General features: G+C 36.1%; 1 protein-coding gene across 1 annotated transcript in view; it reads left to right on the forward strand.

The window, feature by feature from the left end:
- The window catches only part of LOC133322191 (protein timeless homolog), a 178,561-nt gene that overhangs the window by 78,154 nt on the left and 73,052 nt on the right, over positions 1-27,355 (forward strand). The window contains exons 5-6 of the mRNA XM_061531236.1: positions 6,159-6,344; positions 20,630-20,753. Of these exons, the coding sequence (XP_061387220.1) occupies positions 6,159-6,344; positions 20,630-20,753 (310 nt within the window). The remainder of the gene's footprint in view (positions 1-6,158; positions 6,345-20,629; positions 20,754-27,355) is intronic.

The following is a 27,355-nucleotide window of genomic DNA, read 5'->3' on the forward strand; positions in this document are numbered from 1 at the left end:
TGTTGGTTCAGTAGTCAGCGTTGAAGATTTTGTAGAACTATTTGTGTCTCTTAATTACTGCACAAAAACTTTCAAATGTCCGAATATTTCCGAAATCTATATGTCAAATAGGTGGCCAACACCTGATACCTTTTAAAAAAATCCTTGCTCAATATTTAGTCCTTTTATTTTGCTATATATTTGTTTCCTTAGCTGAATAACAAAATCCCAAAAGTGGAATAGATGTGTGCATCTAGCACCCTGTTAACGTGTCGAAGGACTTCGAAATATTTGTGGTATGTCAGTTTGGGTTTGTTAGTGTGTGTGTATGTCTGTATGAAATTATCCTTTGTTATGTTTACAATTTTGATTATATTTTCTTTCTTAATCTTGGACCGGAAACTGTTTTCGTTATGGTCCAAGATGCAGCACAAGGTTGTGTACTACTCCATATTCATGCATGGGGTAGGGTAATACGAGGAGTCCTTACGATACTCTTGTTGAATGTCATCTTTTCAGTTAGAAGAAAACCAGACAGCCATTTCAGCTGTATTGGCAATTTTGATTTTCGGATGTGAAGAGCAGAAAAGGAACACGAGGTAGAAGAATAGACATCGCATCATCATGTTCAGATCATGAATTATTTAATATTTTTCCGGTATTGTTTGTACTCAACGACAATTTTGGAGAGTTTTCTATTGAATTTCAATGGAAATGAGGCCGAGTTGAATGGGGGAGGAGGTGGGAAACACAGCTGTGGCAAAGGAATTTCGGGGTTAAGGCAAAAGGCCAAAATATTGATTTTTTTTTGGTTTCAATGGCCATTGTTTCCAATGGTTTCCTGGACAACTATACCACGCACCACTCACATTCTCGATAGCTATTTTGTGTGTTTTTCTTTCTGTTTCTGTTTCTTGAATTGTTATTGTCATTTTGACTTTTTTATGTCATTGCCATTGCTAAAGATAAAAAGATAGCTTAAGAAAAAAAAAATCCCAAAATAGAATGGAATAAAAAAACTAACATTCATTTTATTGTAATGAGAAGCAATATGCCAGCAGGAAGCATTCAAGTTGTCTATTGCCTGCCTGGATGCTTGAAGATGACCAAGAAAATATACGAAATGTCCAGTTATTCTTAGTTTTGTGAATTGGCCAACAGTTAATTAGAATGCCCCAAAATGTATTAAATTATCATATAAATAGTTTTTCTTAAGCACTTGTTCGACATTTTCATGAAGTGTTGCAAAAAATATCACCACTTAAATAAAATTGGATTATAAGGCCTAATGGTTAGTTTGGCTTTAAGTGAACGAAAGAAATTGTAAATGTCCTTGTAATACATACAACAAAGTCTACACCTTATGGCTATATTTTTACAAGAAGGATTTAGGAGAGATTTTGTTTAATCTGAGGACCTGAAACGCCTATTTAATGTCTTCAAAGTCTGAAAAACAGTGAAATTTTAAAAATATAAATTAAACACTACAGAAAATTTTTTAAACATATTTTTTAAGGAAGGCTATACAAGAACATTATAGAATGTTCTTGAAAAATATTATTAAAAATTTTTCTAGGGCTATGATAGAATATGATTTTTTTGGGGCTTCTTAGAACCTTAAATATTAGACATATTTTTTGGACATTCTTACGCATGGATATTTCAAAGTATTTTTAAGAAAGCGTGGATTTTAAATAAATTCCAGGGATTTTTTTTATTATCGGGGCTTTGCACAGAATATTTTTAATATATATTTTTGGAAGAATGTTGATTTTGTCAAAATTTTTTTTCAATGATTTTAAATTCCGAAGACACCTATAAATATGTTTGAGGGTCTCTACTATACGTGTATTTTTTAGGGTCTTTCATAGGCAAGAATTTTTAAATTTTTATCTGCGTGAATTTTTGGAAGACTATTTTTATACCCTTCACCACACTGTGGTACAGGGTATTATGTCTTTGTGCATATGTTTGTAACAATCACAAGGAAACGAGATAGACACATGGGAAACGAGATAGACATATGAATAGAATCACTTTTTAAGTTGATTTATGCATGTCCGTCCGTCCGTCTGTCCATGTTGAATTGTAAGCAAAGTACAGGTCGCATTTTTAATTCGAATTGGATGAAATTTGGAACAGCTCATTTATTTGGCACAAGGAGGAACCCTATTGAAATTGAAGAAAATCGGGTCAAATCTAGCTCCCATATATATTTTCGTCCGATTTAAGGTAAATGGGGCACCAATGTCACTATATATCTTTCGATTTGCACGAAATTTGGCATACGGCACTGAATTAGGTCCAGAATGATGTGTGCTAAGTTTCATGAAAATCCGATTTTATGTGATTGGTGCCGCGAAGTCCTTATATAACTTTCGATTTGCACGAAATTTTGTATAATGTACTGAATTATAGCTCACATATATAGTTTCGTCCGATTTTATGTAAATAGTGCCCTATATATCTTTCGATTTGCACGAAATTCGGCATAGGCTACTAAATTAAGCCGAGAATGATTTGTACAAAGATTCGTGAAAATCGATCCAGATAATGATATAGCTCCCATATATATTTTCGTCCGACTTTATGTAAATGGTGCACCAAAGTCCCAATATATCTTTCGATTTGCACGAAATTTTGCATAGGGTACTGAATTAAGCCGAGAATGATGTGTGTCAAGTTTCAAAAAAATCGGGTCAGATTAACATGTACCTCCCATATATATTATCGTCCGATTTAAGGTAAATGGGACACCAATATCGTTATATATCTATCGATTTGCACAACATTTGGCATAGGGTTCTGAATTAGGTCCAGAATGATGTGTGCTAAGTTGTGTAAAAATCGGTTCAGATTGAGATATAGCTCCCGTATATAATTTCGTCCGATTTTATGTAAATGGTGCCGCGAAGTCCCTATATAACTTTTCATTTGAACGAAATACTGAATTGAGTCTTGAATGACGTGTGTTGAGTTTCGAAGAATCGGTTCTAATTTAGATATAGCTCCCATATATTTTTTCGTCCTATATAATGTAAATTGATTGACATAACGTACTGAAATTAGTATTCCTTCGAAAATGCGACGTCTGTTAGGATACAGATGTAGAATACACCCAAAGTGGTGAAGGGTATCATATAGTCGGCCCAGTCCGACTTTACTACTTTCCTTACTGGTTAGAGTCTCTATTAGGCGTGGATTTTAAAGCATTTTTTTCTATGGCCTCCAATATACGTGAATGTTTAAAGAATATGTTTATGGGGTCTCTAATAGGCGTGGATTTTAAAAGAATATTTTTATGTGGCCTCTAATAGGCGTGGATTTTAAAAGAATATTTTTATGTGGCCTCTAATAGGCGTGGATTTTAAAAGAATATTTTTATGTGGCCTCTAATAGGCGTGGATTTTAAAAGAATATTTTTATGTGGCCTCTAATAGGCGTGGATTTTAAAAGAATATTTTTATGTGGCCTCTAATAGGCGTGGATTTTAAAAGAATATTTTTATGTGGCCTCTAATAGGCGTGGATTTTAAAAGAATATTTTTATGTGGCCTCTAATAGGCGTGGATTTTAAAAGAATATTTTTATGTGGCCTCTAATAGGCGTGGATTTTAAAAGAATATTTTTATGTGGCCTCTAATAGGCGTGGATTTTAAAAGAATATTTTTATGTGGCCTCTAATAGGCGTGGATTTTAAAAGAATATTTTTATGTGGCCTCTAATAGGCGTGGATTTTAAAAGAATATTTTTATTTGGATTTTAAAAGAATATTTTTATGTGGCCTCTAATAGGCGTGGATTTTAAAAGAATATTTTTATGTGGCCTCTAATAGGCGTGGATTTTAAAAGAATATTTTTATGTGGCCTCTAATAGGCGTGGATTTTAAAAGAATATTTTTATGTGGCCTCTAATAGGCGTGGATTTTAAAAGAATATTTTTATGTGGCCTCTAATAGGCGTGGATTTTAAAAGAATATTTTTATGTGGCCTCTAATAGGCGTGGATTTTAAAAGAATATTTTTATGTGGCCTCTAATAGGCGTGGATTTTAAAAGAATATTTTTATGTGGCCTCTAATAGGCGTGGATTTTAAAAGAATATTTTTATGTGGCCTCTAATAGGCGTGGATTTTAAAAGAATATTTTTATGTGGCCTCTAATAGGCGTGGATTTTAAAAGAATATTTTTATGTACACGGACGTCGGAAAAGAAACCCCGGCTGAACATAATGATTGGTGGATAGCAGAATCAGACTACAGCTACTCTTTCAAATCTCCTGTGCATGCCACCGATATTTGTGATCAGCTGAAAAGTAGGCAACAGGTCCTCAAGACACTGATCGTCAAATATTTTGTGGACTTCTTATAAAGCAAAAGGTCAGTCAGTGATTAGTTATGCGGCGCTAGTGTTGTTTTTTTGAAGTGGTAAGTGATACGCAGTGGAATAATATTTAGACCTGTCAGCATGCCGAGCTATGAACTGCAACCGCGTGTGCAGCACCGATCTTTATGATCTAGAGAGACCTAAAATCACAAGCTTGAACCTTTAGATCTACTGGCCTATCAGCCTAGAATAGCATTCATACAGATGCAGTTGCCCAGGTTTTAGAACAATACCGAACGAAGCTATACTCGGACCATGTACCCTGCATAACAGCAGAGAAGAAGTAGCTGCATAGCTATGATCAGGATGGTGCAGAACCTTAATTCCTACTGGGCATGAATTGATGGAGCGACATCAAATACATGTCCCGCATATGGATTAGGACCACACGACACGATGCACTTAATAAACTGTCCATGCAAGCCTGGCTAATTCTGTGTGAATGGGTGTGTTATTGTTGTTCAATGTTGTCTGCTGCTGGTGCGAACCGTCCGTATGGATTGGAAACGACCTTTGGTTGATCATTTTCGGGTGTTTGGTCGGACGGGCTGGATACTCGTGAGGGTGTCTGATCACTGTTTTGAATGTGTGTTCCTACGGACCTGATATCCCAGTGGTTACGGTCACTGTCCTGTTAGGATTTGTGGACTCTTGGGAAGAGGTGTTGTGTTGGTTGTTTGGTCGCTTATGTCTGGGTGCTAGTCCGTTCTTTTTCGGGTGCCTGCTCCGACGAGCTGGATACTCGTGAGGGTGTCTATCACTTCCTTGAATATGCCCGAGTGGTTACGGTCACTGTCCTGTGTTGATTCGTTGTCCTGTATGGGTGTGTGGACTGTTGGGAAGAAGAGTCGCGATGGCTGTTTCATCTCCGATGTCTGGATGCTGGTGCCGAACATGTAGGATGTGTTGGATAAGGTCCTTGTCTGTTCTTTTTTACGGGTACCTGGTCCGACGAGCTGGATACTCGTGAAGGTGTCTAGCACTGTCCTGAGTATTGGATCCGACGGGCGGAATGAGCCAGTGGTTACGATAACTGTCCTGTGTTGATTCGTTGTGTGGGCTGTTGGGAGGCTGTGTTGTTGGATGTGTGTGGTGCGAAATGCTCGTGGGGACATTCTTGTGTTTGTCTGTGCCTTTGGGTTTACTAGTCCCGGCCTTGTGGTATGATCGTTGGGTGGAGATAAAGAGGTTGGTCTGTGGAGGGTCATTTCCGAATTAGCAGGCTTGTGAAACAACTGCTTGGAGACTTTTGCTTTTTATACCTTTTAGCGATAATTCCATTTTACACCACCGCAATGTAGGTATCCACGTACTCTAAGTATCTCCGTATCTGAATTCTCTATGAAAGCCGTACATGCAGGTTGCATATTTGTTGTATTTTGACACAGGTGAACTAGAAACAGACAATACATCTTGAGGAAGAACAATTAGAGTTTCATCGAACTTCAGCCGATTCTATCCCATTTCCTACAACGCCTTTGCATCGGTGCAATATTTATGGAGTTGGTCATTCATTAGAATTGATCAGCACGAAAAGCTTCATTTGATTTCTTACCGGGTTTCGGTTGCTACTTTTTTATGCCATCCATCATAAGTTGAGGTGTATATTATATATTTGTCATATCTCCCAAAAGGAGCATCCCTACCGATTTAAGTTATTTTAATGTTCAACGCATGTCAAAAATTTATAATCATTTCGGCCTCGCAGCTTAGTTTTTTCATAATACCTATTTATCTAAAAATATGATTTCTATTCATTTAATATTGTATTTATTTCCTTTTCTCTCTCTCTTCTAGTTTATGCCTTCGCGAATATTGCATTGAAGTTTTGCGCTCAGCCTATAACACCCTGGTGCGGCAGGTGCGACGTGTATTGGAACGCAACTCGGGCAGCACAGGCCATGATGATTCGTATTTGTTGTGGGCCATACGATTCTTTATGGAATTTAATCGCCTAAGTGATATGAAATTGGAACTTGTCAGGTAAGTAATCAAACAAAAACTAAAAAAAAAACGAACGATTTTTTCCTATCTCTTTCTTCTTCCTCCGTTGTTGCTTTGCTTTCCCAGCATTATTATTGTTTACAATAACTTTTGCATTGAATTGCATATTCTATTTCTCAGCGGAATTCTACGTTACATTGCTATTTTTTTCCTAGCATCCATCAGGAAGTTATTTTTCTTGTGCTGCTTCCTGAAAAGGTGGTAATATTCTTAGAGGAGGTAGTATGGCGGAGAGAAAGAAAAGTCGCCGAACTTTCTTTTTAATAACACATAGAGACCAGGAAGAGAGAACCAAACACCTCTTTCGTGAATTACAAGTTTTTTCCTTAATAGTTATGTTCCGCTAGTTCTTCACTTCCCGTATTATTTGCTTCTTATTCTTCTGTTTTTACTTCGGTGCTCCTTGTTTGACTTTTTTTAAGTTTTTTTTTTCTTCGAAATTTTGTTTTTCCACCATCAGTCTTTTCCCCTAGAGTTGCAAAGTTTTTTTTTCTTTGATTATTAGGAACGCGCACTTCCATTTCGTTGGAATTTTCTGTTGTTGGAAGTTAGAAGCTGATGCTTCTGCTGATGTTGTTGCAACAAATTAAATTTAGCATAGTTTGTATTTGTGCAGGGCAAAATTCCTCAGTGCCTGTAATCACGGAAAGTACATAGCATACTATATTTTTGTGGCCATATTTTGTGCCACTTTGCATCCTCACTGATTTTTTCCTTATGTATTTTTCATTTCCTTATTCGTAGAAGTCATTAAAAACGCAAACGGCATAAAATATAAGGTATTACTTACAATATTTGAGTTTAAATGTTTAATTTAACATTAATGCAGTTCGAAGGGGAGTTTATAGAGCGTATGAGTTATGACAATACATATACACAACATGTTACGGAATATTTTATGTAGACGATTAGCAGTTCTTAATTAAAATATAATCTTTAAGAATATTGTTTTTTCATAGGGAATATGGTCCTTCAAAAAATATTCTTTAAAAAATCCACACATTGTTTTGGTCAGTTGGAAAAATATTCTTTAACAAATCCACGCGTTGTTTTGGTCCTTTGAAAAAATATTCTTTAAAAAATCCACGCATTGTTTTGGTCCTTTGAAAACATTTTTTTTAACAAATCCACGCGTTGTTTTGGTCCTTTGAAAAAATATTCTTTAAAAAATCCACGCCTCTTTTGGTCCTCTGAAAAAATATTCTTTAAAAAATCTTTTGGTCCTCTGAAAAAATATTCTTTAAAAAATCCACGCCTCTTTTGGTCCTCTGAAAAAATATTCTTTAAAAAATCCACGCCTCTTTTGGTCCTCTGAAAAAATATTCTTTAAAAAATCCACGCCTCTTTTGGTCCTCTGAAAAAATATTCTTTAAAAAATCCACGCCTCTTTTGGTCCTCTGAAAAAATATTCTTTAAAAAATCCACGCCTCTTTTGGTCCTCTGAAAAAATATTCTTTAAAAAATCCACGCCTCTTTTGGTCCTCTGAAAAAATATTCTTTAAAAAATCCACGCCTCTTTTGGTCCTCTGAAAAAATATTCTTTAAAAAATCCACGCCTCTTTTGGTCCTCTGAAAAAATATTCTTTAAAAAATCCACGCCTCTTTTGGTCCTCTGAAAAAATATTCTTTAAAAAATCCACGCCTCTTTTGGTCCTCTGAAAAAATATTCTTTAAAAAATCCACGCCTCTTTTGGTCCTCTGAAAAAATATTCTTTAAAAAATCCACGCCTCTGAAAAAATATTCTTTAAAAAATCCACGCCTCTGAAAAAATATTCTTTAAAAAATCCACGCCTCTTTTGGTCCTCTGAAAAAATATTCTTTAAAAAATCCACGCCTCTTTTGGTCCTCTGAAAAAATATTCTTTAAAAAATCCACGCCTCTTTTGGTCCTCTGAAAAAATATTCTTTAAAAAATCCACGCCTCTTTTGGTCCTCTTAAAAAATATTCTTTAAAAAATCCACGCCTCTTTTGGTCCTCTGAAAAAATATTCTTTAAAAAATCCACGCCTCTTTTGGTCCTCTGAAAAAATATTCTTTAAAAAATCCACGCCTCTTAAAAATTTGGTCCTCTGAAAAAATATTCTTTAAAAAATCCACGCCTCTTTTGGTCCTCTGAAAAAATATTCTTTAAAAAATCCACGCCTCTTTTGGTCCTCTGAAAAAATATTCTTTAAAAAATCCACGCCTCTTTTGGAAAAAATATTCTTTAAAAAATCCTCTGAAAAAATATTCTTTAAAAAATCCACGCCTCTTTTGGTCCTCTGAAAAAATATTCTTTAAAAAATCCACGCCTCTTTTGGTCCTCTGAAAAAATATTCTTTAAAAAATCCACGCCTCTTTTGGTCCTCTGAAAAAATATTCTTTAAAAAATCCACGCCTCTTTTGGTCCTCTGAAAAAATATTCTTTAAAAAATCCACGCCTCTTTTGGTCCTCTGAAAAAATATTCTTTAAAAAATCCACGCCTCTTTTGGTCCTCTGAAAAAATATTCTTTAAAAAATCCACGCCTCTTTTGGTCCTCTGAAAAAATATTCTTTAAAAAATCCACGCCTCTTTTGGTCCTCTGAAAAAATATTCTTTAAAAAATCCACGCCTCTTTTGGTCCTCTGAAAAAATATTCTTTAAAAAATCCACGCCTCTTTTGGTCCTCTGAAAAAATATTCTTTAAAAAATCCACGCCTCTTTTGGTCCTCTGAAAAAATATTCTTTAAAAAATCCACGCCTCTTTTGGTCCTCTGAAAAAATATTCTTTAAAAAATCCACGCCTCTTTTGGTCCTCTGAAAAAATATTCTTTAAAAAATCCACGCCTCTTTTGGTCCTCTGAAAAAATATTCTTTAAAAAATCCACGCCTCTTTTGGTCCTCTGAAAAAATATTCTTTAAAAAATCCACGCCTCTTTTGGTCCTCTGAAAAAATATTCTTTAAAAAATCCACGCCTCTTTTGGTCCTCTGAAAAAATATTCTTTAAAAAATCCACGCCTCTTTTGGTCCTCTGAAAAAATATTCTTTAAAAAATCCACGCCTCTTTTGGTCCTCTGAAAAAATATTCTTTAAAAAATCCACGCCTCTTTTGGTTCTCTGAAAAAATATTCTTTAAAAAATCCACACCTCCTTTGGTCCTTTGAAAAAATATTCTTTAAAAAATCCACGCCTTGTGTTGGTCCTTTGAAAAAATATTGATTAAAAAATCCACGCCTCTTTTGGCCTCTGAAAAAATATTCTTTAAAAAATCCACGCCTCTTTTGGTCCTTCAGAAAATATTCTTTAATAAATGAACACCTCTTCTGGGTATTGATATATTTTTAGGGATCTGCAATTGTTCCACATTGTTGCTATCCTGAATTTCTGTAGCTTATATTTTCTTAGTTTTCCAAGTTTAATTCATAGAATATTTTCATAGTCATTTGTCACTCGAAGAGCACAGCATTTTCGGTCATCTATTCAATTTGCTTTTTTATACAATTTGTATTCAAAACTATCAATTTATTCGTAAGGCGCCAATCGTTGCCGGCTTCATAGATGGTGAGCAGAGTTAAGAAATGAAAATCACAACAGAAAATGAATACTACCCCCAACCATTCTTGGATAAGATGGCAAGTACATAAATAGGTTTGGAGTACCCACTGCAACTTACATCCCACCAAAATTTTATAGGGCAGGACACAGACTTTTATTTGCAGGACACATTCTATTCGTCCTCGCCCCTTCGTAATTTTGTTGCAACTTCCTTTCTTGGGTATTTGTTGTGGTATTTGTTATTGTTCACTTAATTTTTTAGAGGTTTTTGTTTAACTTTCAAATTCTTCAACTACTACTACTCTGTCATTCGCACTCATACCAACCCACGCAGGCACTTTTATTGCACTTCCCATTTCCTTCCCATTGTCTTCGGCAGTTGATATTTAAACAATATCACCCTCCCTCCACTGCACTTCCGCACAAAGTTTTCATTGTTAAGTTGCGAAATAAACTAAAATTGGCAAATTTTATTACTTGAATAAATACATTTTCTGGGATTTACTTACGCAGATTGATGGGATAAGAAACACTTGAGAAAATAAAACTGATTGACAGACAATGTTGGTGAAGTTCTCTCTCCGGTTGTTGTCGGAAGAGCTGAGAAAAAAATCCTCAATGAATATTAAGTGCGAAAGATTGCAATATTGTTATTGTTTGTGTTGCAACATTTTATTTCAAATGCCTGAATTAACACTTTTTTGGGAAAACTATGGAGACATCCTTAAAATTAAAAGGAGCATTTAATTATTTAGTTGTGTGGTGGTAAATGTGTGGATTTTTTTAAATTTTATTTTTCAAGAACCAAACCAAAGGACCAACACAGGGTGTGAATTTTTTAAAGAATATTTTCTGAAGGTCCGACACTAGGCGTGGATTTTTAATGAATATTTTCAGAATGATGAATATTTTTAAATAATATTTTTTCAAGGACGTTTTAAAGAAGAACTATACAAGGCGTGGTTTTTTTAAAGGATATTTTTTCAAATACTATATAAGGCGTGGATTTTTTAAAGAATATTTTTTCAAAGACTTTATAAGGCGTGGATTTTTTAAGAATATTTTTTCAAAGACTATATAAGGCGTGGATTTTTTAAGAATATTTTTTCAAAGACTATATAAGGCGTGGATTTATTTAAGAATATTTTTCAAGGGCCAACTGAGGGGTGGATTTTTTTAAGAATATTTTTCAAAGACTATATAAGGCGTGGTTTTTTTAAGAATATTTTTTCAAAGACGCAAAGTTTTTAAAGAATATTTTTTCAAGTTCTATCAAAAATTTTTTAAGAATATTTTTTCAAAGACTATATAAGGCGTGGATTTTTTTAAGAATATTTTTTCAAAGACTATATAAGGCGTGGATTTTTTTAAGAATATTTTTTCAAAGAAAGAATAAGAAGAAAGCAAAGTTTTTAAAGAATATTTTTTCAAAGACGCAAAGTTTTTAAAGAATATTTTTTCAAGTTCTATCAAAGTTTAGATTTTTTAAACAAGCGTATATTTTTTATAGGATATTTTTTTCAATTTCCAACAAAGCGTAGATTTTTTGTGGCATTGGCAATATTTATCACAATTGAACTCCAGAATTTGAACTCATCTAACAGCTTCTGGAAACCTTCTACAATTGTTTGGGCTTTCACATCTTTGATTTAATTTATCCTGATTTATTTCTAAGATCCACGGCCGGTTATTCAAAACTCTCATTACTGTTGACAAGGGGTTGGAATTTCAATGCCCTAAGCGGAAATCTGCTGGAACATAGTTATTGATTTATAGGACTACAGCTTTTATCTCGCAACAAGGCGTCTTACAATGTCAATATGGTTATGTTTCCTTTTGCTAGTTTATGTTACATTGTCATCCTCCCAAGGACTTTCTGTACTACAGTCGAATGGGTCCAAACTCTCAGGTATCGCTGAGCTATATATGCTCATTTCCTACTTCGCTGGAACGGATTGATAGTATTGCCACCATGTTCTTTAACACCGAAATACCAGACGTGGCCTTTTCTCTCAATGCGTCTTTCACTTTGGTCATATCAAAGAATTCCTTCATTGAATCAATGTTTCAAGTTTTTCTGTATCACTCGTAATCTTCCAGGTATCTTGCGAGTTTTCACTTAAGGGGACTCCGCCCATTCTCGGGTGTCAATTTTTTTTTGATATAATTCGAATCTTCTCTAATTCTAGAATGTCCCTACAAAATTTCAAGTGAAACTCAAGAACTCTTGAAGTTATAGCCGATTTATTGTGTCAGCATCAAGTGACGGCAAGAGTGATTCTCAAACTTTAAACGCATTTTTCTCGAAGGCGAATGGCGGTCACGATAACTCAAAAACTAATAATCCAATCGGTTCCAAATTTTGACCCGTTTCTCAGGGAGTGTATAGCTCTCATATGAACTATGATAAAGCCAATCGGTGAAGATCTTCCTTATTTTTTAACATAGATTGTGGTCAAAAATAGGCGATTTTGCAAAAAAAAAAAAAAAAAAAAAAAATCAAAGTTCCGCCATTTTGTTAATTCTTGTGCGAAGTCAATAATCCTAGTTCATACGAGAGCCAGGCATGTGCCGTTGGAATTTTCGGATTCCGATGTTCCAGTGAGGAGTTATCATGCCCGCCATCATCTTCTCTTCAATTACAAAAAACAACAACAAAACAATTACACAATCTTTTTGTAAATTATTTGTCTTCTCTTTTAAAACTTCAAATATATATGTGCAAAGTTACAAACCTTAACAAGCATTGGTATTGATTTACCAGCCCATTGAAAATCTTTAAAAATTAAAATCGAGAATGGGGGGTTCCCTTAATAAATGCGGGAAGTTCAATACTTTACCCTTCTCTTGACAGTGTACTGAAAAAAAAAAAAAAAACATGAAGTGCCCAATGAAGGGGTACTTCAACAAAACAAATGATCACCGACAAATAGGCATCAAAAATCGCACAGAATAAAAATGTGAAAATGTTATTTTTATACCCTTCATCACACTGTGGTACAGGGTATTATGTCTTTGTGCAAAAGGAATCGAGATAGACCAATGGTTCCATTTGATAATATGTATAGACTCATTTATGCAAAATCGAAATCTGAACCGCTTTTTCCGAAACATAGCTCCCATCATTCTAGACTCAATTCAGTACCTTATGCCAAATTTCGTGAAAATCGAAGAATATATAGAGACTTTGGTACACCATTTACACTAAATCGGACGAAAATATATATGGGAGGTATATCTAAATCTGAACCGATTTTCTCGAAATTTAATACAGATCGTTCTGAATCGATTTTTCTCAAAATAAATGAGCTGTGCCAAATTTAATCCAATTCGAATAAAAAATGCGACTTGTACTTTGTTTACAATTTAATATGGACAGACAGTCGCACGGACGGGCATGCATAAATCCACTTAAAAAGTGATTCTATGCATATTCCCAAAAGAAACCACGTGTCTATCTCGTTTCCTTTTGCCTGTTACAAACATATGCACAAAGACATAATACCCTGTACCATAGGGTATAAAAATATATGTTTGACGGAATTTTTCTATTTTGGTCCTGTTGGTACTCCTAAGTGGTTATAACTGAGCATTCGGGATTTCCGGTGAATAAAAAACTTTTTTCAGAAAATTCCAACATAATTCATATTCGCGATTTTTACATTCCTCTCATACAAGGACCGCCTTATATGTTTTTTTTCATATAAACAATCTACTAGCAGACAATGTCATAGTCACCATATGAAGTACCCGACCATTTATTAAGAAATTTTGAATGCACGACACAACCTGGATACGATTATTTTACTTGTTTACAAATGTACTGTCCCTTTTTTAACATTGGAAAATCAAATTCATCGCATGAAACATAGGGAAATTTCAATGCGTCAATATGAAATCGAAAAACGGGAAAATTTGTTGGGATGAAACCAAAATTACAAAAAATTACTGAAAAATAAAAAAAAGCTAAAAAGTGCTAAGTGCCAGATCACTTTTTTTTTGGTGCTAAACGAGTTTAAAAAGTGCTAAATCTAGCACTAAAAGTGCTAAAGTGGCAACACTGCTTGTGACAGAACTTTCGTTACATAAGCCGAGCTTAAAAAATATTTCCAGGCGCGTCGGTCTTTTGTGCTGTTTTTCCAGTTTGAAAGATCATATTCGGCAATGTTGTGTTCGACTTGATATTTCCATCGTATTCGTGGCCATCCCCTTCTGCATGAACCATCAGCTGGCCTAGCCAATGTAGTCGCTGCAGCTCAATTCGTCTAACAATACCGATGTCCGAGAATAGCTGGTACACCTTATGGTTTATTCGACGGCGATATTCACCATCAACGCAGATCGGCCATTAGATCTGTTGAAGAATTTTTCTCTCAAAAACTCCAAGAGCTGCCTAATCTGCTTGCGTAAGTACCCATGCTTCAGATCTATATAATAGCACGGGTCAGCGTCTGGTAGAGTGTGACTTTTTTATGGCGTGAGGTGGCCTTGCTTTTGAGTTGCTTACTCAGACCATAGTAGCATCTGTTGGCCAACACTATTCTTCTCCGAATTTCAAAACTGATGTCATTAGTTTTATTTATGGCGGTTCCAAGGTATATAAAACATTTGACTACATCGAAGCTGTAGTTCTAAAGTTCCACAGTCGGTCTAAGTCTACTGGACGTCTTGCGAGTTGATACCATCAGCTTGGTCTTCTCGCCGTTTACAGCCAGACCCACTTTGGCAGGCTCCTTCTCAATTTGTTCAAAGTATGACCTTTTCCAGCAGGATGTTAAATAGGTCACACGACAAACTGTCACCTTGTATGAATCCTTGTTAGGTATTAAAGGGCTCCGTGAGGTCCTTTCCGACTTTAATTGCTGACCTTGTGGTCAGCAGGTCTGAAGCCGCATTGGTATGGTCCATTGGCTTCATTCGTTCACAAAGCACGCTGGATAGCACTTTATATGCGATGGGAAGGAGACTTATTCCTCTATAGTTGGCACATATCGTCTTGTCTCCTTTTTTAACATAGCTCTCCTATAATGGTCTCGACGCTTCAACTATTGCAATAAATGTCGTTTCGGAAAAAAAACATTCCCAATGGGTAGCCATTGGAAAACACACATAAATAAGAAGAGTGTATGTCCCTTTTCCTTTAAATTTAATGGAGAGGAATAGCTACCATAACAGAACCCAAGAAGGGAATTCTACATAAATACATTGGAGTTTATTTGTTCTTTACGGCAACATTTTCGGTATGTCGTAGGTTCTAGTCAGCAATTTTGTATTTTATTTTAATAGGGGATAACATTCATCCTGGATTCAGTAGATCTCCTATAATTGAATGGAGTAGATACCATAACAGGACCATAAAGGGAAAATCAACATAAATATATCAGAGTTTATTTGTTCTCTTCGTCAACATGTTCGGTATGTCATAGGACCCGAAAATCGAGATGGACCTATGGTTCTTTCACAAAGTTGCTTAGAATCATCCTAGCGGCTGGATTTGATCGAATTTTTCGGCTCCATACAAATTGGCCAGCCCTAGTGTATATTGTATATACAACGTATTTATACACCTGCTCTTTTAAAAACACGTCCACATATCGACATGCTTCAATTGCTCATTTCTGCCAACCTTAAATTATTTATCAACATTCTTAATTTTCTGCTGATTGATTAGCCATCCCTTTTCCGTAAATTGATCCCCAACAAAAATGTGCACGAAGTACCTCTTTTGCATATCTCAGTGAACTGGAATCCTTAGAAGATTTTCCTATCTTAAGAATTCCAAATCCTCTACTCCTCCTCCCCATACTCTTTGACAAAATATCATAGACGTCCTCAGGTTATTTGATCCGAATTATTTGCAAATGGTTTTTATTTCATTGAGTACTCTTTAACACGGTCATTTACCTTCGTTTTAGTTTCAAGTATTTTGGGACGTGTTGCTCTGTGTGTGTGTCAGCGTGTGTGGATATTTTTCTCTTCTTTTAATTCTATTGAAAATTAAATCCAATTAAAAATTCCCTTTTCAACTCAACCATCTCAAAAACATACATCCTGGTTACAGGATTCACTTTTCACAAGTCAAATGGAATCAAATGGGGAATTCGTGTATGTGTGTGAGTGCGCAGGTTTTTTCTTTCTTGTGTTCTGCAAGGATATCCTTACATGTGCCAGACTCCCCATGTGACTGACTAAGTCTCTGCTTGTCCCTTTTTAGTTTTTTTCGAAGTTGTTGTTGTTGTTTTTGATGAGGACGGTGATGATGATGACTACGACGATGTTGTTGTTGTCATTAACAATGTCGTCGCCTTCTTCATTCTCGGTTGATTTTTCTTGTAAATCCTCCGTAGATCCTTGTTGCTTCTTAGCTTAGTTAGGAGTTGTAGTAATAGTCTACACAGGTTTCACTGATATGTGACGATATCCTGCTCCTCAACACATCCGCATACCTCTGTCTGCATACGTGTGGTTGTGGGCGTCCGTCTGCACATGTTTCCACTTGAAAGAAATTTAATTTTGTTAATGAGTCCTGCTTTCTAAAAACTTTATTCTTCGGCTATGTGACGAAAGTTTCTTTGGCTCGATGTTTTCGTTTTTTTTTTTTATTTTTTTCCTGATGTAAGTAATGTGGGATCTTCTTGTAGCAGTTATGTTAGCAAACTATGACGAGTTTGGGATATTTGACATGTTTAACTCTTTTCTTTCGAATATTTGTCTGAAAGGGTATGTCTTTTTTTATACAGGTAGCTAATTAAATTGTCATCCGTTAATTCCTGTTCCATAATATATTCGCTATATGACAATAACGATAATGAGACTAATGATGGCATCTTTGTGTTGATGGGTTGACGTCAAGGACCGTCGACGATAGTTGTTGAGGCTTTGGGGGGTTTGAGGCGCACAGTAGGTATTTGAGGATAAGGCTTCTAGGAAACTTATCTAATAGTCTGTAGGAAAAAATGAGAAAAGTTTTAAAAACGGGACCAGTATTACGGATTTGACCGAAATTTTTACCCCAGGGTAGGTAAGCTCCTCACAAAAATATATATGAAGAGATGCCATACCCTCCACCAAATTTCATTAGTTGCCATTGGCACCTCACTCGTCTATTCCGTTACTGCACTCAGACGTTTTCAATGCACTCTGGAACTCTTGTGCCAAATTTCCGATTAATATTGCCCGAAGCAACCGGTTAGGTGAGCGTGCGATTATACATACGCAAAGCTTATACAATTGCTGGCGTGACAAGGCACTGAGACCCATCCTCTTCAATGACATCCTGAATATTTAACTTTCTTGAGATTTTAGGGAGGTTTCTAGGTTCTATTTTCGAAGTAGAATGAACGTATTCCTCAGAGTTATGTTACGTTGAACTACCATCCTCTGCGTTAGGGACTCTTTAAATCTCTATAGCAGCTCTGAGTCGGAACGGCTGGAAAAACGTTTCATATTGATGTTGAGGAGCTTCTTTGGTCTAGGCAAGGGGATCCCTGTTAAAGCAAAAGTCGTCAATCAGAAGTTATATAGAAGACAATCCGAGCTTTTTTAACTCGATAGATGTTCTCGAGATTTTCCGTACCAGTGTTGAGAAGCTACGGACTTTCTCACTGGTGTTGAGAGTTCATGTGGCTGTTCGAACCGGTGCTGAGGAGCATTTAAGAGGTTCGGACAGTTATTTAGGATACATTAGAGGTCAAAACCGGTGTAGACGTGCTATATAGACGTCCGAGTAGGTATTAGGGAGCTTTATAGAGACACGTGTTGTTTGTGTAGAGTTTCTCACTGGTGTTGAGAGTGCCGGTAGCAATGCCGATTTGGATCTCACATGAACACCAACACGAACAATTTGGACCTCACCCGGTGTTTATGTTAGGTCCAAATCGGCAATGACGACCTTTATTGATACTCGAGTCAATTTTAAGGTGTTATATAGATGCCGATGAAGTCTATAGAATTTCTAAGCAATCTTGAATAGCTGTAGAAAGATTCTCACTAGTGTTGAGAGTTCTTGCAACTGTTCGAAGCGGTGTTTGGGAACTCCTTAGTGATTCGATATGATAATGGACAGTTCGAGCCATTTTTGAGGATTTGTATAGAGGTCTATCGGACCTTAATGAGCTCTATAAATGTTCTCGATAAATTTTCGAAGCGATATTGATGAGGTCCGAATCAGGTAGGGGTAGCTTTATAGAGTGTATTGAGAATTCTTAGTTGATCGGCTGGTATTGGAGAGCTTTGTAGAGGCATGATCCGTTATAGAGGAATTCAATAGAGTCTGAAACGCCCTGGAAAAGCTCTATAGAAGTTCCCGAGATTTTTAAGTGCTAATGAGGACGTCCGAACCAGTCTTGAAGATCATTATGGTGTTTTTCGCTGTTGCTCTTATGGAATTTTTAGAAGTTCGAACTGGTGTTGAGGTTTTGGGGAGCTATGTAGAGGCCGATCCGAGCTTTATTAGCTCTATGTAAGTTCTCCGGATTTTTGAAGCGATATTGAGAATATTCGAACGCATTTTGCAGAGCTGCATAGAGTTTATCTCTGAGTTCTTCAACGGGTGTTGGGGAGATCTATAAAAGCATGATGAGTTTTTGAAGGAGTCACTCTTATGCCCATCCGACCTTTTTAAGCTCCATAGAAGTTCTCGTGATTTCCGAAGAGGTATTGAGGAGATCCGAAATGATGTTGAGTGGATTCTAAAAAAGTCTTAAACGGTGTTTAGGAGCTCTAAAGTGACAAGTGTTGTTGTTAAGTCTGAAACTTCCTGCAAAATCTCTATAGACGTTCCCGAGATTTTTGAAGTGCTAATGGGGAAGTCCGACGCAGTCTTGAAGATCATTATGGAGTTTCTCGTTGTTGCTATTAAGGAACTTTTAGAAGTTTGAACTGGTGTTGAGTCTATAACCGCAAGAAGTTTTGACGAGCTATGTAGAGGCCGATCCGAGCTTGATTAGCTCTACGGAAGTTCTCGAGATTTTCGAAGCGGTATTGAAAATATTCGAATGCATGTTGTAGAGCTGCATAGGGTTTGTCTCTGGGTTCTTCAACCGGTGAGGTGGAGATTTATTGAGACACGATGGGTTTTTAAGGAGACATACATATGCCTATCCGACTTTGATAAGCTCCATAGAAGTTCCCGTGATTTCCGAAGAGGTATTGAGGAGATCCGAAATTATGTTGAGTGGGCTCTACAAAAGTCTTAAATGGTTTTTAGGAGCTCTAAAACGACAAGAGTTGTTATTGAGGTGTTAGGCCGGTTCGAGCTCGATCAGCTCTATAGAATTTTGACTTAATGATGAGGAGCCCTATGTATGCACAAGATGTGCTTAATTCCTAAGCGGTGTGGAGGAGATATGTATTAGTACGAATTAGTTCTGAGGTGTCTATAGATATTCGGACAACTTGAATTAAGTGGGAAAAAACTCTATAGAGTTTCGATTAAGAAGTGAAGATAGCCCCAAAGGTTGGACTAGATCAAGAAGAGCTCATTTGAGGTCGGAAGATAACTCTAGATGGAGTACGTGTTTGATAGTTAGGATATCAGAGTACGTGGTGAGGATTTAAGAATAGATTTACTATGGTCCAATTCCTGTTGTCAGCCTAGAAATATACACATATAAGTCCTGGAAAAGTCATACGCTGAGGGTGTATATTTTTGGACAAGACCGATTTTTAGGTTCTAAATAAGTTTAGTACATTTTTTTTGCAGAGTTAGTAGTCTATGCTATAAGGACTGTAGAGGTCTGATAAGGTTGTGAGAAACTCTCTAGAGGTCAAAATAGAGTTTTTGGGTCTAAATAAGTTTCTTAAGTGTCAAGTGAATGGTGAGAGGCTCTGTGGAGGTCCTATAAGGCAATGAAGGGGTTAGTAGACTTGATCATTGTAAATTTCGTCTTCAATAGAAATATTGATGAGTTCTGTAGGAGATTCCAAAAATCTGATAGTAAGAAAATCTTTAGGACTCTGATTGAATCGTGAGCAGCTCAGTGGAGGTCCGATTAGTTGTTGAAGGGGTTAGAATAGGTAACAGCAAGATCTACAAAGGTGCACTTAGTGTTGTTCTTGGCCAGAAAAAAAATATAATAGCCCTCGGATATATGTTACAGAGGACCTGATGTCTGATTAAAAAAAATATAGATTGGAGCTTTACAGTACTTATTGGGTGGTTAGGAGCACTGCTGTTATGTAGTGCTAAGCTTCTATCCCAAATTCTGCATATATAATATGAAGTTCTTTAGAGGTTTGATTGAGTGTGATTGAATGATTGGTGTAAAGCTCTGCGGAGGTCCACATAGGAATAGGTAAGGAAACGATCGACAAAGTCCACTTTCGATTATGTCAGGAACTAACTAACATTTTTATTATTTTTTTTAAACAATGGCCACAATTTTCCTCCTCCAAACCAATGTTTTACTAAAACAATCTTTTAACTTCTTTTGCCAACTGTCTTTCAGATGACAGTTACTACTTAGCCCCGTTAAGTTCCGCATTTCCTGTTTCTTTGTTGCAGACTTTTTTATTTGTCTTTGGCTTCATTTATACCTCACTTCTTCTTCTTCTTCTATTTTTTCTTTAGCTTTATTTAAGTGCAAACATTTCCTTATAGTTAATTTCTTGTTTTTTAATTATTTTGAAGTTTTTCTCCAGTCGTTTTTTGCTGTTGTTGTTGTTCGCTAACCTGCATGGTCGTTATGTGCATTCAACCGGTTATACTTTTCGCTTACATTCCTTATTTTTTTCGTCTTCTCTTGCAGTGAATCGCTGAGCGTGCAATGTTTCCACTGGGTCCTGACACGTATGCAACATCATATGGACATGATTGTCAGCGACAAGAAACAAGCTCGTCCCTGGGCCAAACGTTTACATGTTGCACTACAGGTAAGTACTTGAAGTTAAAAGAGAGCACGTACAATGTGAAAGATGCTTCTGTGTGAGGTGATTACATTCATTACTAAGCGTATGTCCTTTGCAGGGTAACGTGGTAGAAGTTGCAAACAGAACAAAATGTTAAATAAAAAATGCAATTCGTTGTTATGACATTTTTAATTTTATTTTTGATGTTAGATTATCTGAGATTGAGGTGATTGGAAACCCAAAGGAATGATTATTTTTTTTCAATCGAAAAAATCACAGCTAGTTTCTTCTACAGAAAAAAATCGCAGGCCACCAGGACTGCTGGATTTTTCTATAGAAAAAATTCGCAGGCCACCAGGAATGCTAGTTTTTTCTATATAGAAAAAAAACGCAGGCCACCAGGACTGCTAGTTTTTTCTATAGAAAAAATTCGCAGGCCACCAGGACTGCTAGTTTTTTCTTTAGAAATAATTCGCAGGCCACCAGGACTGCTAGTTTTTTTTTTCTATAGAAAAAATTTGCAGACCACCAGGACTGCTAGTTTTTTCTATATAGAACACATTCGCAGACCACCAGGACTGCTAGTTTTTTCTATATAGAAAAAATTCGCAGACCACCAGGACTGCTAGTTTTTTCTATATAGAAAAAATTCGCAGACCACCAGGACTGCTAGTTTTTTCTATATAGAAAAAATTTGCAGACCACAAGGACTGCTAGTTTTTTCTATATAGAAAAAATTCGCAGACCACCAGGACTGCTAGTTTTTTCTATATAGAAAAAATTCGCAGACCACCAGGACTGCTAGTTTTTTCTATATAGAAAAAATTCGCAGACCACCAGGACTGCTAGTTTTTTCTATATAGAAAAAATTCGCAGACCACCAGGACTGCTAGTTTTTTCTATATAGAAAAAATTCGCAGACCACCAGGACTGCTAGTTTTTTCTATATAGAAAAAAATTGCAGACCACAAGGACTGCTAGTTTTTTCTATATAGAAAAAATTCGCAGCCCACCAGGACTGCTAGTTTTTTCTATATAGAAAAAAATTCGCCGATTACCAAGGCATACATTTTTTCTATATGCCACTAGAGACTGAGGCTTTTTCGTTAGAAACATTTTTAGGCTGAGGTTTTTTCTAAGAAAATATTTTCAGGTCCCCAGCACTCATGGTTTATTCTTCAGGAAAAAAATTCCAGTCCACAGGTCTGACAGGATTAAGGTTTTTAGAACTTCCATTGTTTAGTTGAACGTCCGTTCATTTTTTATTTTTTCGAACTTTCGAACTCGAATACATGCTTAGTATGTCCTCCCGAACTACTGGCATATGAGGGAGAGAATTTCACATGTTCAGCAATATTTTTGTTTTGTTTTATTAGTCCCACGAAATGTGAACGGCGGATGGAGCAAACTTTCGTTTTCGGAGGAAACACAACATGTGCCCCGAATTGCAGAGCCGGAGTGTGTGTTCATGTTGAAACCGTAACAACTGTTTCAAACGGTAACGGAAGTACAGACCGAACTGAACCAAACCAAACCGAAAAAAAAAACAAAAGTCAAAGTCACGTGTTGCATGCTACATGGAATGCTACATAACATCAGGGTATGACAGTATTCCAAACTAATTCCAAGAAGAGGGAGTATAGGTGGGAAGTTAGCTATTTTAGGAAATGGGTGTAGAAGCATAACTGAGCTCTCTCCCTCTCCCGTTCTCCGTTTTTTCTTTTTTTTTGGTTTGCGTAGCGTATTACATGGATAGCTGATGTTTTTACACTTCATTGCTTTTACGTGTTGCTGCAACAAGTGTGTTGTGAGCAGCATCGTCATCAAAGTCCTAGGAACCGGAGAGCAATGCAGCTTAAATAGAAATGAAAAAAATGAAAATAAAATACTGAAAAAAAAATTGCTGTTCCCAGAAGAACTCCACACAAAAGAACACGAAATACCGTCAAGAGATTTCAGCTTGTATAAAAATTAATCATGTTCAAACATGCACGTAAGACTTGCAAAAAAACATACTATATATAACAACATTTGATGGAATTCAACTCCAACTACAAACGCTTGTAACAACAAAAGCTTAACCGGGGGAAAACAAGCAACAACACGTTTCCCGTTGCTGCTACTGGCTGATGTGCAACATTTTTATCGAAACTGAAAACTGACATCAGTCATTTGCTGATGAATGAACAATAACAACAACAGCATCAGCACCAGCCGTCAACTGTTGTAATTCTTGTTTGCAAAACAAGTGACCTGATTTCATTCGGGCGTATTTAAAATATCACGTTTTTTGTGTTTCTTATTAAAAAAAGAAGAAAATTACTTTCGAATCGAAAGTGAAAATAAAAGTGGAAGATTTTTGAGGATAAAAACGAGTTTTCTTTAAATGATAGAATATAGAAAGGTTTTTATTGAAAGAAATCGGTCTTAACTAATTACCAACAACATGGTCTGTTCGAAAAATCAATCAAAAAAATATGTTGTCTGTAGCCATATCGACGCCTCCGAAGAATAGTATGCTAAGTCTGAAAAGTGGGTTTTTCAGGAGAAGCTCTCAAAGTTTACGGGCGTTATCTCGGGAGCGATGTGAGATAGCAGATTATAGCTAAAAACGACTCAGAATACTTTAGCATGGACAAATATTTCATAAGAAGTCGGCTAAGTCGACTTAGCATGTTTTGTTCCGGACCTTTCTACTCTGATTAGTCGTCTAAGTATACATAGCATGTTCTGGTTTGGATCAAAATGGTGATACATTTTATTGTCATTATACTTAGACGAACTAAGATTATAATAGATAATTAAAACAAGTGAAAAAGCGTTTAGTTCGGCCGGGCCGAACTTTGGATATCCTCCACCATAGATGTACTGACAGGTACTTGAAATGAAAATATTGGGAAAATATCAAAAAGTGGACTTATACCGACATTTCTACAAACCGATTATGTAAACCATAATACAAATTTCAGAAATTTTTAATGAATAATTATACCCTCAACCTCATGGTTGATACGGGTATACACTTTGACACGGTGAAAATGTGCCTCATGGAAATATTGGTTCTAGACTCCATGTTTTTTTGGATCAAATTTGTTTCAGAAAATTTTGATTTCATCCAAACTTTGATCATCTTATTATTTCTTCCAAACTTAGTTCAAGTTTGAAGAAAGAGAATAACGGTCCACTCCTTCTGGTACCTCCCACTCAGCGGCTAGGCCTAAATGCGGGTTATATTCATTATCGAACCTTACGTTCTAGCTTTTTCTCTCAACATCCTCCGCAGTTGAAATTAGATCCAAACCAAAACGCGGAAAAAATTATATAACTATTTTACTGTAAACCAGTAAGGAAAGCAATAAAGTCGGACGGGCCGACTTCGTGCAAATCGAAAGATATATAGGTATTTTGGTGTGCCATTTACATAACATCGGACCAAACTATATATGGGAGCTGTATCTAAATCTGGAAAGATTTTCACGAAACTTGGCATATATGACACTAGACTCAATTCAGTACGGTATGCCAAATTTCGTGCAAATCGAAAGATATATAGGGACTTTGGTGTATCATTCGGACGAAAATATATATGGGAGCTATATGTAAATCTTAATCGATTTTTCCCAATTTCAATAGGATTCGTCCTCGGGCCAAATAAATGAGCTGTGCCAAATTTCATCCAAATCGAATTATAAATGCGACCTGTACTTTATTTAAAATTGAACAACAACAGACGGAGGACAGATGGACTGACGGACGGACATGCATAAATCGACTCAGAAAGTGATTCTATGCATTTAAATTAAGGACGGTAGAATCTAAAAACGTAAAGAACTTTAAAACATGCTAAGTCGACTTAGCATACTATGGGTCGGAGGCGTCGATATAGAGACTCCTTTATTATTGTACTTTTTATACCCTACACAACTATTTTGTCAGGGTATTATAGCTTTGTGCAGCCCCAAAAGTTTGAAACGCCGCGAAATATTGGTTCTAGACCCACCTTTAAGTATACCGATCGTCATATATCGACTAGCTGAGTCAATCTAGACATGTGTGTCCGTCCGTCTGTCCATTATAATTTGTAAACACGATACAGGCCATAGTTATGGACCAATCTTCACGAAATTTTGCATGTAGATCGGATAATATATAGGGGATGAAATGGACCAAATACTTAATTTCTGCCGGTTTTTCTGGTCGCCCCCAGAGACCACAATTACGGCCCAAACATCTCGAATTTTTACATGAAGAAGGGAATCGGGCCAAAGAATAAACATGCCAGTTTGGATAAAGATCGGTCTATATATAGCGGATCCAATGGACCCTGACTTTTATGTGAAAAATTATCAAATTTGTGTTCTACAACGTATAGATTTACCCCTGAAGGACATAGACCCGAGATGTTGAGAGTATATCCAAGACGAGTGGTTGTCCTTTAAATTGATACTAATTATATGGTCGTATGCACTCGGATATGGGAGTTACACTTAAAAATTTACTGGTGCATAAGTACTGAGATAGTATTTGAAAAACCCATTACCACACTAAGGGGCGAAAATATAGCGCTGATCGCTTTGAAATTTTCCAGGTACGATGAAGGACAAGCCTATAAGTTTCGGTCATTTTCAGATAATAATTTTGGAATGAAATGGACCAAAAACTTAATTTTTGTGTGTGTGTTTTTTTGCGTCGATCTAAAGACCACAATTATAAGCTGAACATCACAACACAGCCCGCGGAGAAGGTAATCTGGACAAGTAATTAGTACTGAATATTAGTAATATTCGGAATATATGTTAGTGTAAGGAAGAGGTGCTGTTGACATCTAATCGGGCAAGAGGGTGCAAATATTACAAAATATTGCCCAAGCTCAGAATAAACATCCGCGAAAGTTAGAGTTCCGTGGAAGTTGTGTAGAGTATCGTATGGTCGGCCCCGTCCGACTATACTGCTGCGCTCACTGGTTTTTTATATATAATCTTTTGTACGAGGACATACTTTTTAACACAGAAAATTTTTTTGTCGTAGAAAACTCTCTGCCCATTCTCGTGGTCAAAAATTTTTTTGATTTAATTCGAATCTACTCTAATTCAAGAATGTCCCTACAAAATTTCAAGTGAAAATCTCAAGAACTCTTGAAAGTATAGCCGATTTATTGTGTCCGCATCAAGTGACGGCTAAAGGGCATCTCAAACTTTAAACGCGTTTTTTCTCTTTTGCGAGTGGCGGGCACGATAACTCAAAAACTAATAACCCAATCGATTCCAAATTTTTACACGTTTCTCTGTGAGTGTATAGCTATCGTATGAACTAGGATAAAGCCAATCGGTGAAGATCTTCCGTATTTTTTTAACTTGGTTTTTGGTAAAAAATCGGCGATTTTCCAAAAATATTTTTTTCAAAGATCCGCCATTTTGTTAATTTTAGAGCGAAGTCAATAATCCTAGTTCATACGAGAGCCAGACATGTACTCTTTCTAACACCGTTGGAATTTTCGGATTCCGATGTTCCAGTGAGGAGTTATCATGCCCGCCATCAAAAATAAGGGCTTTTCTTTAATTACAAAAAACAACAACAAAACAATAACAAAAATTGTTTGTAAAGTATTTTTCTTCTCTTTTAAATCCTCAAATATATATATATATATATATATGCAAAGTTACAAACCTTATCAAGCATTGGTATTGATTTACCAACCCATTGAAAATCGAGAATGGGTGGGGTTTCCCTTAAGAGAATTTTTTCTAGGATTTTTTTTTTTTAATTTTTCATCAGAAGCTTTTCTATATCAAAACATCGACCTCAGAATCTAAATTTTTTTATAAAAATTAATCCTCATAAGGATCTGTAAACGTGTTTTTTCAACAAGAATTCAGACATAGTACAAGGTTTTTTTCTATAGAAACAATTCAACTATTATTGGTAAATCTTCCTACCAAGTATAATTTATAAATTGTTCATCACTTTTAGGTAAAGATCTCATTCATGTAATTTTCCTTCCAAACTAGATCCGAGGCATATAAAAAAGCAGCAGTCCAGGTAAATAGGAGAATATCGATTCTGGTGGCCTAAACTTTTTTTTGTAGAAATGGCTATCGGTCTATTGGCCTGATATCTTTTTTTCTATAGAAAAAAGTAAAAAAAGTTTCAGTCGGTGTTGCCGACAGATATATATCCTCACCATATGGTTTGTGGAGGTCTTCGGAATTAAACACAGGTTTTATTATTCGTTTTATATAAGGTATATGTTTAATTAAAGATTTTTCGTATCTTATGTTGATCAAATATTTAATATTATTTGTAGAATGTAGCAGAGGAGAGGGCAGACGGGTCCCACGTTCGGACTTGATCTAGGCTTGGTAAAGACAACATCTGTGCAAAATTTTGTTTAAATCGGACATTCCATTCGCCTAATATTGGATTTATAAATATTGAAAATTTTGACCATTTGTGTAGGAGGTACCAGATGGAGTGGACCAATGGATTCCATATTCGAAGTTGATATAGACTTGTTAAAGATAACGGGTTGTACAAAGCTTCGTTCAAATCGGACATTCCATTCGCCTGATATTGAAAATGTTCATAAATATTGAAAATTTTGACCATTTGTGGGGGAGGTACTAGAA

This window comes from Musca vetustissima, unplaced genomic scaffold, assembly GCF_032173495.1.
Source record: "Musca vetustissima isolate MV318-11 ecotype Yass unplaced genomic scaffold, APGP_CSIRO_Mvet_v1 utg21807, whole genome shotgun sequence".
NCBI classification, from domain to species: domain Eukaryota; kingdom Metazoa; phylum Arthropoda; class Insecta; order Diptera; family Muscidae; genus Musca; species Musca vetustissima.